This window comes from Hippocampus guttulatus, chromosome 3 (assembly GCF_054856545.1).
Source record: "Hippocampus guttulatus isolate MCC_2025c chromosome 3, RoL_Hgut_1.0, whole genome shotgun sequence".
Lineage (NCBI taxonomy): Eukaryota > Metazoa > Chordata > Actinopteri > Syngnathiformes > Syngnathidae > Hippocampus > Hippocampus guttulatus.
In genome coordinates, this window is record NC_141263.1 from 6,618,187 (window position 1) to 6,632,178 (window position 13,992).

Genomic DNA, 13,992 nt, shown 5'->3' on the forward strand with positions numbered 1-13,992 from the left:
TATACATTTCAGACGACCACTCTAAAACTCATCTCAATGGGTAACTCCACAAAAAAAAAAAAAAAGTTTCCAAATCAACAAACATGTATTGTTGGGGCAGTCTGAGAATGGCAATGTACCCATATCAGTAATCCAGACAGCCACCCTCTCATAGAAGAAGTTGAGGATCATGATGATGACAAAGTTGATGCAAGAGGCGGTAGCAGAGGTGGCAAGCTGCGGTGTGATGAACCTGCCCACCACCTGGATCTTCCTCATCGGGTCTTTGATGATACTGGCAAAGGCAGCGTACACAGCCAGCCTGTACGCTATGACCCCAATAATGCAGGCCAGGATCAGAGATATCTGCGGAAAGCACACAAAGTCGGTCGTGCTAGCAGGAGTGTGTGATGTGGGCTGGCCCATTGTGAAACTGTTGACATCAAACATCCACATACCCAGAAAAGGACAGTGGCCCCAGACAGGCAGAAGCGAGCACACTTGCTGGTGACAGGAAGAAATGGCTCCATTTCCTGGTCGATGATTTGGATTGAATGAATACACGGTGTGTTGATCAACCTGTGTTGTTATGGAAAAGAAAGAAAGGCCTGGTGCACCTGAGTGATTTTGTTGAGTCTCCTGTTTGTACATTTAATTTCAAACTCGGGCCGAATTTGAAGTTGTTGCTGCGCCTCTTCAAAGTCAACCAAGTCCCACTCATACTCCAGCCGGGCTTGACGTCGCTTCCAAAACTCCAAAAACAGAGTTACTGTGGAGTACATTTGCAGAAAAGAAGTCAAGTTGATTTTAACGTCAGTGGCCTCATGCGACAAAAACAACAATGCTTCGTTTTGTTTTATACTCAAGACCGATTACAACCATTATGCCCTGTGAAGAGCATGAGCTTGCACCTGATTCAATTTTCAGACAAGTGGAAGAGAATGCTTAACGATCGTTTGTATAAGCATGACCGTGTGCACTTCAGTTATTTTGTAAGAGCAGAATGTTAGAAACAGCTCTTGTCCTGCATCTACAGTACTCACAAAAATTTCGGGACGTTGGGCTTTCAGGTCAAATTTCAGGATGAACCTCACATGCACTTCAACTTTTACAGGTGAACTTAATTTAACCTTGGGTAAACTTTTCAACGTCCACGTCCAACTGTTCGGTGTTTCAGTATTTATTTTTTTTATTATAACTTGCTGTTCTCCAACAAGGCGCCAAACAACAACCTTTACAAAAGGTTTCTGATCCATGAATCGATGTTTTCAAGGATGTCGACTTCAATGTCTTTCTGTGATTCTACCAGTCTTTCTGTTGCAACCTAGCGATGACACAATGTGGCACTCAAAGCTCAATGACCAAACCAATCTGATAACATCCTCCACCCGCCCAACAACCATCCCAAATTATTCTTAATCAGCTGTTCGTATTGTCTTGGTCTCAAGATTTCAAAATGTGAAAAGCATGGTAAAGAAGACTGTCTAAATGCAAATTGAAATTGAATCGGGACATTAATTCCTCCAATCATGCATGAAACAAATGTGAATTTGTCTAATTTATCCTGAAATTACCACCAAAAGCCAAAAATCACTAACTCTTGGTGAGTCGGGTATATGTAGAATTTGTAGGTGCTTCTAATGTCATGTCTCAGTTTGAAACCCTCTTGCAATGCGCTGGTTAGGAACCTCTGAGACTGTCCACAGACTGCAGTATGCTTCGTTAGACAGGAAACCCAGCAGCGGAACATAATCGTACTGGCAAGTTATTCTGGCCATGAGAAGCACGTGGTTAGCCAGACGTAGGAAGTATGAAAGACTTCAACAGTGAAAATCTGTCCTCCGTGAGGGAGGGTTGGGGTGAGACTGAGGTCATACGCATTTAGAGCGGCGCTGTGTGTTACTCACCCCAAATCCCCATGAATATGGCAAAGAACACCGTTCCCTCATTGTCAAACAGATGGGATTGCTGCAAGAGAAAACATCAAACGGGATCGCTTCAAGAGAGCAATACAGGAAGTGACACAATGAGCACGGCGGCATGTCGCTGACTCAGCAGGTTATATTTAATTCCTCGCAGACTGTGAATTATAATGCAAAAGGAGCTGTCCAAAGAGGATTAAGTTACCCAGGATGAGAGACATGTAGAGTTGAGCTTCCAGAAAGAGCACTTTTTGTCACACAATGGACACATCACAATCTTGCCCCCAATATTAGCATCACAAATTTCTTTGCTAATGGAAGAGAAAAAAAAATGTCAGCAAAATTCAACAGCCCAAGCGTCAGTATTTACTATGGCATTTGGATTTAGATGTGTGTTGTAAACAGTTTTGGGGAAGAACAAATGCAAAACACACAGTGGGCAAACCGATAAGGGCAGCACATCATTAGAATTAGTTAATTTATTTGTTCATTTTCCAATCCACTTAATCCTCACAAGGGTCACGGGGGGTGCTGGAGCCCATCCCAGCCATCTCCGGGCAGTAAGCGGGGTACACCCTGAACCGGTTGGCAGCCAATCGCAGGGCACACACAGGCGAAAAACCATCCACACCCACACCTAGGGACAATTTCGAGTGTTCAATCAGCCTGCCATGCATGTTTTTTGGAATGTGGGAGGAAACCGGAGTACCCGGAGAAAACCCACGCAGGCCCGGGGAGAACATGCAAACTCCACACAGGGAGGCCGGAGCTGGAATTGAACCCGGTACCTCTGCACTGTGAGGTCGACACACTAACTACTGGACCACCAGGCCACCCTAGAATTAGTTAATAATTTGTTCATTTTTTTCTTAGTAGTATAAAATCTAAGATGCACCACACAGAATAAAAGATTCAACAAGATTCACAATTCGGTAGTGAAGGATTAATGGCTACCAACCTGGATATGTTGTCATCGTAGCTCAGCACTCCGTAGGTGAAACATATAAAGCCCATGACAGCGGCAAAGAATAACATCTCCGTGTAGAATCCCAGCCATGCAAAGTAAATCCCAATCTTTTCCCCGTAGTATTTCCTGGGAGCACAGTTTCATTTCAACAGCTTGTCTGACCCCAAGGGGAAACGCACAAGTCAACGGAAATCAACTGAAAAGTTCTGTTTTCTCTTTTCATACCTGATGAGGTTCAGTGGCTGCTCTTTGTAAAAGCAGAGAAACCTGGCCCAGTGCGTGTACAAATTGAAGCGCTCACTCTCGCATTCTTCATTTCTTGCTCTCTTCCAGTAACGGCACTGGAAGAAACACCAATGCAGTTTTATAGGGAAAAGGAGTTTGACATTTAAAGTTCTCTTAGGGCCCTATTTTTGTACCCGCCGCATATCTACTGCATCGCTAAGTGCAGTCTAACTGTGCACATTGGTGGAGTTTTATTTCTTTTTGTATGTTCATAGATGGCCACAGGTACAGAGGGCTGTTTGCGCCATTGTGGGAGTAAACACAATTGACTTACTTTCTGGCCAATGAAAGCAGCGCCACTCATTTCTTTCTAAATTCAGCGTATCAGACACAAACACAGTCTTTAACATTGAGGAAACAGAAATAGACTCGCCGGAGTCTGTGCAGACGATCGAAATGCGTAAAGTAAGTTTGTAACAACCTGCAAGCAGACGTCCACTTGCGCATTACGTAAAGTGGAATACAGATCATGCCTGTGTAGTGAGCACTAGGAGACCGCCTTACATCCGATTGTTCATGTCTGTGTTTCCCAACATAGCTGTTCTGCAGCCCAGGAGTGTGTTTTAATAAATATAATAAAGGGGATCATAATATGATGCGTTCAATTAATTGATTTCTACAATGAAGAGGGTGTGATGCACGCTGTCATCTTATTTATGAATGAAATGCATCAACATTCACAATACACATCAGAGGAGCGCAGAATCTGTCTGCCTGTACCTCGATCAAATCCACCAAAATTGCACCACAAGTTAGACCTGCTGGTCTAAAGTCCGGTCTACTTTATGTCAACAAATTGTCAGGTGTGCATTGGGCGTGTAAAAGGAAATGCTCTCGGTCTGTCGGAATGCTATGCAAGGCACGGTCTACAAAATTCCCAAATAAAATAAAATAAACTTGTGCCAGTTTTAACACCGAGTACACAAGCGGTTGGCTACAAAAATGGAGCCCTTCAAGTTAAGTTACTGAATGTAAAGGTTTTTAAAACAAAAACATTTGATTATTATGTGTCCATGTTAGTTTCTTCATAATATCTTACATCGTGAAGTGGGAATGCTGCTGTGTATGTCCCATTACTGAGTAGTCGCTTGATTCCTGTCTTGTCTTTGTCTTGTCGGCCGTTTTTGTAGTAAGGACATCGCGCTAAGATGTAGTAGACCTGAGGAAAAAAAAAGATTCAAACCGTGTTTTCCACAAATGAGAATACTATATGTTCAAAATGCAAATATATAACATTCAAAGAGAGAAACACTCACAATCCTGTTTCTTGTGGATGGTGGGAAGAAAGTATCCTTGTCATTAATGAGAAAGAAGTCAGTCTTGCCTTTGTCAAAGGGGTAAGTAAAATAATCAGGTTGTGGGTGCATAATGTGTTCTGGCAAGCGGAAAGGATGTGACAGCCATTCCAGAGGAACATCTCGCCTGTGGGGGATATCACTGGCTTTGAAAGGAACTTTAATCTTCAAGACGTCCGCGTAGGTGGCCAGAATATCCCATGGAGTATGGATCTTCAAGAAGTATGTCTTCTGGTCTTTTGAGTCCTGGTATAGGAAAATGAATGAGTAGAGTTTGTTCCACACCCCAACAACTCGGTGGCTAATCCATCCACTTGGTGGTGTTAAATTTACAGTGAGCCTCCCCTTTAAAACTTTTCTCACTAATATCTTGTATCACTCTACTTTGTCCTCTAGGTGGTGCACGTGTTCTGCATTTGTGGTCTCTTACAGATTTGTCTTCTGTCTCCAGCTCCAGTCCAGCTTTCTCAAGGTTGGCCTCAAACTCCCTCCTCCTCTCCTGAGAACAAACACACACATCACGCTGATGACAAAAACGAAAGCAGAACGAGGTCTTAACTAACCACATCTTTCCTTTTCGGTGCTTGAATTTGATCAGACAGAGTGATGATGGGATATAGAAAGCTTCATCCAACAATAATTTGCGCGCGCACACACACACACACACACACACACACACACACACACACACACACACACACACACACACACACACACACACACACACACACACACACACACACACACACACACAGTAGACAGTGAGATCGAGTGAATGATATTGTGATACTAAAGCTTGAAGAGGATTTCATTCACACCCAGGTCCATTCGAGACCAAATTCCTGTTTATCAAAAACTTTGCATGTTGCATCCAACCAAGTGAACTTTCTTCGGAGTATATTGGTGATTTTAAAAAAGGAACAAAATAACTAATTATTAATAAAAAATAAAAGATGTAGTGTGGTGGCGATTGACACTGGTATAAAAGACGGTTAGTACTTGCTCCACTAGGGGGCAGTACAAACGAGTTGAGAGGTAACCTGAAACTGATGACCAAGCAAGGCTCCAATTTGCTTAGTTTCACATTCAGCAGTTAGAGAACAAAATTATTATTCATTTGGGATGATGCTTCTGCCCACCTAGTGAACGTTAATACAAAATGGATCTTTACCGAGGGCGTGTGCTAACACTCTATGAAAACCTTACCATGAAACAGCTGTCTCTTTCTTCAGTGATCACAAAAGTCAAGAAAGGGACAATTGTATAATTGAAGAAAGGAAAGCAGTTGTCCATTTTAGTCCACAAATGAACATTTACATGTATTATTTATAACTTGTTTTTAGTAACAGTTGAGGCTCACAGAGTGTTGCTGTGCCAGAGCCCACTTTGTAATCTTCACACCACATCACTCTGAGCACAAGGTTGGGGGTGGTGCAAGTGCAAACAACACATTTGTTGGGCACAGGCCCTCAAGCAGCAACTGGTAAAGTAGAAAAGTTGTTGCTAATAGCGACATTGGGTAATAAACTGCCTCAGTTGCTGGAAGCAGGGCCTAAATTAGACCAATGATTCTTTGTGACAACTTTGCTACATTTCTCAACACATTTCTCTAACTTCATGTCTGCATAAAAAAATAAAAGAAAACCAAGTAACCAGAATTAATAATTTTGTTTGTTTTATGTAAATCTTCCTTTCTCCACATGATCTTATTATGGGGTTTTTAACAGTCTGTATCATCCACGACTGAATGTGTAAAGAATGATGATAGTTTTAAGTTTTGTGTCAATGAAAAAGAGGTTACTATCATCACTTCCTAATTTTCTTTATCAACTATTGCTTTTCTGGATTGTGTAACAAGGGGGACAGTATCTATCTCACTTTGTCACAGTAAAATGATGAGTAGTCAACGAATGGCAACTTGTCCTTTTTCGAGAATATTTGCTGGCCATCCAAACCCAAATTTTTACAGCATTTTGCTGGTTCGGTGTACTTTGTGTAAGGTATAAATGGTAGATCAAATCCGTCGGCTTTGGCGCAGTGGCGTAACAAGCAGATCACCTGCAGTGTGACGTTTATCACTCAAAACACACCTTCTTGACCCTTTTGTCTTGAAAATGATTGTCTTTGTCGCAATGACATGATCTAACATTTAATTATGTTAATAGGGAAAACCGCATCAACTGTGTGTGAACGCACACACTTCGGCAATGCCCCTTGTTTGTGTGACGAAATCCACACTTCACCGTTAAGCTTCTGATGTGCCAGTTTACTCGGAGTGCAGTGTGAAAGTGTCTTGTTACCTGTTTCTTTTCTCCATCTTTGTCATCCACATAAGACAACACAAAGTCGATCCGTCGCACTCCATCCCTGAAGAATACCGTGTCTTTGGTTGGTTGTAGTTTCTCTGTCTGAGATAAACAACAGGAACAATCAAATAGTGGTTAATGTTTCCAATGGCTGGAAACTAAGAATGAAGAACATTCATTCAAAGACACAGGGCTCTATTCTTCACACATGCTCAGCGTTAAAACTGATGAGTCTTAATTTTCGTGCCAGGGCAAGTCTAGTTTACCCTGTTTGGGAATGTGGTAGACTGCGCTACGCCTTGCTAGGTGTTATGGCAGACCTACTTCAATAACATGCACCCGGCGCACTGGACAATTTGGTCACAGAAAGTAGAAAAGACCATAAAACAGCTAAAAGCAGGTCTAAGTTATGGCGCATGATGTATAACAGGATTTAGGTGGATTTCACATTCTCCACTCCGTTGATACAGTATGGGTGATGGATGTCACATAATATGACAACAGCGTGCATCAAATACTCTGAATAATTGTAGAAATCAAGTCATCCATCCATCTATCCATTTTCTGATCCGCTTTTGCTCAAATGGGTCGTGGGGCGTGCTGGAGCCTATCCCAGCTGTCTTTGGGCAATAGGCGAGGTACACCCTGAAGTGCAAGCCAGCAAGCCAGCAAGGAAATCAATTCATAATTATGACCATCATTTTCATTTATTTATAAAAGCGCCCCATCGCTAACTGCGGCACAACTACTACTGTGTGTGTGTGTGCGTGTGTGATGGTAGGAGTAGGGAAGAAGGTTTGTCATGCAGATACACTATTGCTGGTGAAAGGCAGTCGCCGAGTGTTCACTTCACTGCGGCCAACTTTACATCATCTGCATGAGGACAACACCTTGCATTTGCTTATAAACGTACTTTGTGTGCACCTATCTGCTGCAAAAACTGAGTGAGTCCGTTATTCTTCGCCTCTCGTGCGCTGAAGTTTCAAAGGAAAGAAAGGACCCATTTCGGGTAGCCGGGAATTCCATTTCTGCCAGCACGCATCTACAAATACACCAAAAGAAAGAAAACTCCACCCATGCACACAGTTAGACCTGACTTTGCGCTAGACTTACACTGGACACGAAAATAACAATGTGTTGTTACTTTAAGTAAGAACTTCCATGTCATTTAGATAGCACAGTGCATTTTACAATTTTCATGTCATGTTGTATTGTTTTTTTGTTTTTTTTTAAATGATCATTTGCATAAGTGCAAAACTTTCTGCTCACCAAACCAAACATTTCATGTTGTAAAACAACCACATGAAAGAGTCCTAACTATAGAGGGTGCAGCGCTCAACATATTATTTATACCAAACATATGCTCCAACATGATTGGAGGGAATGAAAAAGCACAAGTAAATGTCCATATATGGAGTCAATATCTTGACTGGAAGAGCAAGTGTTAGGTTAAAAAAACAAAAAAACACAGCCAGCTTGTTTATCAGAGCACCACATACACTTACACGCCATCGTGTATGAGCGATATTAAGCTACAAGTGGAAGTTAATGTGATATAGTGCTTGCGCATCAAAACCGTTGACCAAGTAGTACTGATGAAACGTTCCATTAGAGGGCTGAAGTCAAATAAGCCTTTCAGTGAAGATGAATCTCAGCTAGTTCTTGCCAGAGTATCAATAGTTTCTGTGTGCCCTCTTGTTAGAGAATGACAAGAACCCTTTGAATAAATGAGGTCTTGTGATTCAGCAATGAGTGCGACGAGTCACTAAAAGGCCATCAAACATATGCTGCTAAAGTACACTGACAGTCTGCTGAAACATGGAAAATCCCTTGTTGTGACATTACGGCTATTCTGTGTAAATCTCCAGCATAATAGCACAAGTTAAAGCAGAACAATTGCGCCCCCCCCCCCCCCCCAAAAAAAACATGACAAATTATGTCATCGGGTCAAAATACCTTTGATGACTGCCACACAGGGGGTAGGGACTATGTTGGAAGTTAAGGTAGGCCACATCATGATATATACTGTACTTGAATTGTAATTTAGTTCATATTTATAATAAAAATGAAATATAACTCAATGGTATTGTATATGGTCGAGTGTCATACTGAACTAAAACACGAATAAAATGGATCAACTTGTTTTAAATACATTCTCAAGCGCTGGAAAATAGGACAACTCGTGAAAAGTAAACAAAAGAAATCTTTTGCGTGCGAGCAGTTTGACTTGCTCCATTTTAGTGACATCTGCACAAGTTTGTACACAAGTGATATTGACAACTAAAAAGCTCCAATTCCATTTTCTTCAGTTTTCTTCATTGAAAGCCCAACATGAGATTAGGACAGGGGTGTCAAACTCATTTCACATTGTGGGCCACATACGGCCTCGGTAGATGTCAAGTGGGCCGGACCATGAAAATTATACCATACTCTGCTATAAATAACCAAAATAATGTCTTTCCTTTGTTTTGGTCTAAAGAAGCACAAGAACATTAGGAAAATGTTGAAATTTAATGAACAGATATTTTACAAAACATTTCATGAAGCACCTTAGATTTCCTTAGACAGATGTGCAATTTAGTTTTATAATTCACATATATGCATTGCAACTGATCCCACTGACTGTACAAAGGCACAAAACTTTAACAAGTAATTGATATTGAAAAATATAGTAATGCATTTTTAAGATTAAACGAGATTTATAAAGAAAGGAATTTTACACCTTACAAACTAATGAGAGTGCTATAATATGTGTAAAGAATAAAGTATTCACATGTCCTTGATAGTGTCTGCTGTGTTGGGTCTGTCTCAGTGACAGACTGAGGCTGCTGTAGTCTTCTTCTCTGATCAAAACAATGTTGTCTTTTCCTCTGAGCAAAACAGTCTGTCCCCCTAGCGGATATTCCATGTATTGCACCATATTAAAATATTCATTCCGTGTCCTTCATGCATTTTTTCACTTTTAAATTATCCTGCGGGCCGGTTCCGGCCCACGGGCCGTATGTTTTACACTCCTGGATTAGGATTCAGAGATGCCAACGCCAACGAGTACCTCTCAGGAACCTTCAGAATATTTTGTCAAGCACTTTTCCATGTTTTCAGGGACACTTGTATCCCACCCATAACAAACATACATTACCATAAAGATGACAAACAATACTCATATTTTGAATAAGAAGTATTCAAGTAATTTACATGTTGTATGATGACCTAAATTTGGATTACAACAATGGCCCTAGTAGTGCTGGACACAATTTTATTCCCTAATATAGCTCATGTGGAATCTGTTGAAAATACATATCCCGACAGAATATTTTTCCTGAAAATGACATGAAATCAATGCCAATTTTCTCAGATCATTTCTGCATTTATCTACAAAACATACATTTCAATAGAATCGCAAGACAATTTTTTTAACCTGCCACGCTTGTTTTTGGAATGTGGGGGTGGGGAAACCGGAGTACCCGGAAAAAAAAACATGCAGGCTCAGGGAGACCATGCAAACTCCACGCAGGAAGGCTGGAGCTGGAATCAAACCCTGCGCCTCTGCACTGTGAGGCCAACCCGCTAACAAATGGTCCACCGGGCCGCCCTGTGTATGAAATGCGCTTTATAATAAAGCTGCCTTGCCTTACCCTCAAAGGTGCACAACAGATTTTGTAAACATATGCCCAGTAGGGACTCAGTGCTCAGGTGCTGCCATGATAGCTCAACAACATACTTTCCCCATCACTGCTTTGTCTGTATCGTCTTTGAGAAAAAAAAAACAAAAAACAGTCCCTATTATATGATGATGACTTCTCAGTTGGATGATTCGATTTATTGAACAAAAAATGTCAATGAACACTTTCTCACTGAATTCACACAACAAGGAAAATCATTTTCTTGCCACACTGTTGAAAGGAAATGATGATGTCAATTTAATCCATCTTACCTCAGTGTGTCCCGGCAGGGTTGTTCTCTCAGACAGTGAATTCACATCATTTCCACCATTTTCATCTACAAGACAAATTGATACATTTTAGTCTGTATGTAACTAAAGCCAAAAGTGTGTATTTCATGACTCTCCTCATGGCCTCTCGGTCAAAACTTTGGCTTTGTCAATGGCAACATAATGAAACTAAAAGTGTTGGATCTGTCGTTTTCATTCATCCACTACATACGAAACACCAACAAGAACAGCAAACTGACCAGGGGTTCACTCAATGGAAACCGAGCAAAATATATGGAGTCACTAAGAACAAAGAATAACTTTATTTCTATTCAATCTTTAATTGCAAAATGTATTAATTATGTCCTTAACTCATTCAGTACCAGCCAATTCTGGACCAAGTCTGAAAAGACGTTTAAAAACGTCTTTGGGAGTGAATGAGTTAAGGGCTGTGCATCGCTGGTCTGTGGCTGTGAAGATATAAATCTTGATAAACTACCAATGATTCGATACATTAAAGTTACTTTAGCAGCAATTGGCAATGTGAGACCACCCGATTCACCTCCTAAGCGCAATGCAGCGTGATACAGCACAGTTTGATCCAACACAACCCTGTTCGATTCAATTCAATTTGATACTATGATGCAAAGAAATGATGTTTATGCACTTCCATGACTAATTATTTATTCAAGACAATGAATCAACCATCGGTGCACGTTTTCAGAATGTGGGAGGAAGTAACCGGACAGAAGTACGGACAGAAAAAATGCAAGCACACACATAAATTCTCGTTCCAAGATTGCAACTCCAAATGTCTGTGTGACAGATGTACAAACCACATGTTACACCAGGCTGCCAACACAGTGCTCATATAGTCTAAACATTATTGTCATTGAAACGCTGTTCATCTCAACTCAATTTTATCTAGAGTGCACTTTAAGAACAATGACAGCTGAAAGTGCTGTGTATAAATACAAACTGAACGTAAAACAATTCAACATTACATAATTTAGAAACAATAAAACAATACAGACTGAAACAATCTAAATAAAATCTTACGATCCGCTTATCCTCACAAGGGTCACGCGGGGGCGAGGGGCTATCCGAGCCATCTTCGGGCAGTAGGCGGGGGACACCCTGAACCGGGTGCCAGCCAATCTCAGGGCACACAGAGACGAACAACCATCACAGTCTCACCTAGGCCCAAAGGCCGTAATGTGTCCATCCCAGAAATGCAGACGGACAAACATTGATATTATATCATATTCATTGGTGAAAAACTGAATTGAGCGCCAGGGGGCTTTATTTCACATTGCAGGAGCATTTCCGCATGCCGATGAGTTGAAAAGCGGCAATCGCAACCTACTACGGTCACCCTCATGGTGCCGTGAGTTTGATTTGAGTTGTTTTTATTCGGGCATGCCTGGCTTTGGTCCTCCGGGGCTGCTGTCCTGCATGTTTCACGTGTCTTATTGTACATGACAAGCAGGGGTTCACTGTAAGTATTGCTTAAGGGGAAAATGGGTTCAAAATCTGAACAGATCAATCTTATATTTGATTCAATTTTAATTGCATATACAGTACTTAGACTTGGAGGTATGCGCTCTGTGACTGTGACTCTATTTAAAGCAACAGCTGCTCTCAACTGAGGTGAAATCTGCTTTCGGAATGACTGCCTGGTTAATATGGCTGCACGTGCCTTTCTGCCAACCAAATAAGGACATTTTTGTTTTTATTCTGGTAATAGAGAGTCAGAGTAGCGCTCGGTCATTTTCATGAACAGAAGATGTGGTAGAGCTGAAATCAGTGCAACTCACATGCTCCTGTCTGTCTGTACTACAATGACACATTGCATTCCAGCAGGGCAGCGTGGCAGACACTGCTTGCTGCTGCCTCGCTTTTATTCTCGAATGGTGGGAACGTAGCATTTCCTGTGGTGGAGGTTGGAACGTGCATGAAGAAAGCGAGGGGGTGGGGCTTAGCGTATGCATCTCTGCAGTGCCAGACAGACCCACGTGAATTCAGCCCACAAAGGACAGTACTCTGCTTTCTTAAGGCAGCCGTGTCTGATTGGACATCAAGATGCCAGACAGCATTGGGAGGCCAATCGAAAAGGGTCTTCATGTGTAAGCTCGATGAGGACACTTACGATAGAGGGATATAAATGTGTCATTGATAAAGAGCAGAAGAATCCCTGAGGACAAACAACAGCACACCACTCACATCGTGGGAAGAAGTGGCAGCTCTGCAGCTGAAGTTGAATTTTTGGCTGAGTTATTTTTTTTTCCTTTCCTTTTTAGAGCTCATGTGACATGTACACAGACAGTTATCTGGGTTGAGCAAATAGGAGCAAAGACCCAGCAGTGTGTCATAGCTACTTCCACAGAGGGGCTAACTATAGAGAAGAGGAGAGTCAATTCCGATGTAAATATTTATGTTCATGAACAGTTCATAGAAATGAAAATACAACTTAATCAAGGCCAAGTCACCTAATTTTATCTTAGACAATATTGAAATCCTCAGGTGGAGGGAACAGTGAAAAGCTTGTCAAAATCCCGCATTACTTCAAAATGGTTAGCTGAACATAAAAACATCTTGCTTAGTTTCAGTGAGCAATGCCAACATTGGTGTTCATGTGAGCCCGAGGCAAGGCAAGACTAAGGGCCATATTTTTTAGCTCACCGCACGTGTAGCGCAAAGCGCAGTCGAGGTGTGAGCATGGGTGGAGTTTTCTTTCTTTCTTTTTTGGTTGTAATGGGGCAGTTGTACCGCTGTGCGCCGTAGTGGGATGCCGAGTCTCGGCCAATTGTTGGCGTCCCTCATTTTGCGTTACAATCCGGGCACTCTGAGAGTTTGACGTCACAGAAGCACAAATAGAATCACTGATCTGTCAATCAGGAAATAATATTATTTTTAAAGTAACAAAATGAGATTGTTATTTTAGCTTGTGTGAAAATATTTTTATGATGATAATGATTATAATTCCTTCAATGAATTGATTTCTAGAATAATTATGAAGGAATGTACCAGGTTGGTGTCATATTTATGAAATGAATTTGGTGACGTGAACTGCACACATCCGCGGAGAGCCAAATCTGTCATCCTGCGCCTCAATTAAATACACCAAAATCATGTCAGACCACCTGTGCTGCAAAATAAACCTTTTGAGAAGTCTAAAATGGAGTCAATTTTTTTGTGCGCAAATTTGCAGATGCGCTGCGGGCGAGGCGTAAAATGCCAAGTGAGGCATCACACATCTACCTCATTCACACTGTATTAGTCCATTACCCTGGCACGAAAAGGACAA

At 41.5% G+C, this 13,992-nt stretch overlaps 1 protein-coding gene across 2 annotated transcripts in view; it reads right to left on the minus strand.

The window, feature by feature from the left end:
* Window positions 1-13,992, minus strand: part of ano5b (anoctamin 5b) — a 34,974-nt gene that overhangs the window by 5,905 nt on the left and 15,077 nt on the right. For both annotated transcript variants that reach the window (XM_086106567.1, XM_086106566.1), the window contains 12 exons: window positions 10,689-10,753; window positions 6,749-6,856; window positions 4,879-4,947; window positions 4,410-4,694; window positions 4,193-4,312; window positions 3,094-3,209; window positions 2,860-2,994; window positions 2,107-2,212; window positions 1,887-1,947; window positions 597-748; window positions 438-512; window positions 120-345 (listed from right to left, as the gene is read on the minus strand). In XM_086106567.1, coding sequence (XP_085962693.1) covers window positions 120-345; window positions 438-512; window positions 597-748; window positions 1,887-1,947; window positions 2,107-2,212; window positions 2,860-2,994; window positions 3,094-3,209; window positions 4,193-4,312; window positions 4,410-4,694; window positions 4,879-4,947; window positions 6,749-6,856; window positions 10,689-10,753 — 1,518 coding nt within the window. The remainder of the gene's footprint in view (window positions 1-119; window positions 346-437; window positions 513-596; window positions 749-1,886; window positions 1,948-2,106; window positions 2,213-2,859; window positions 2,995-3,093; window positions 3,210-4,192; window positions 4,313-4,409; window positions 4,695-4,878; window positions 4,948-6,748; window positions 6,857-10,688; window positions 10,754-13,992) is intronic.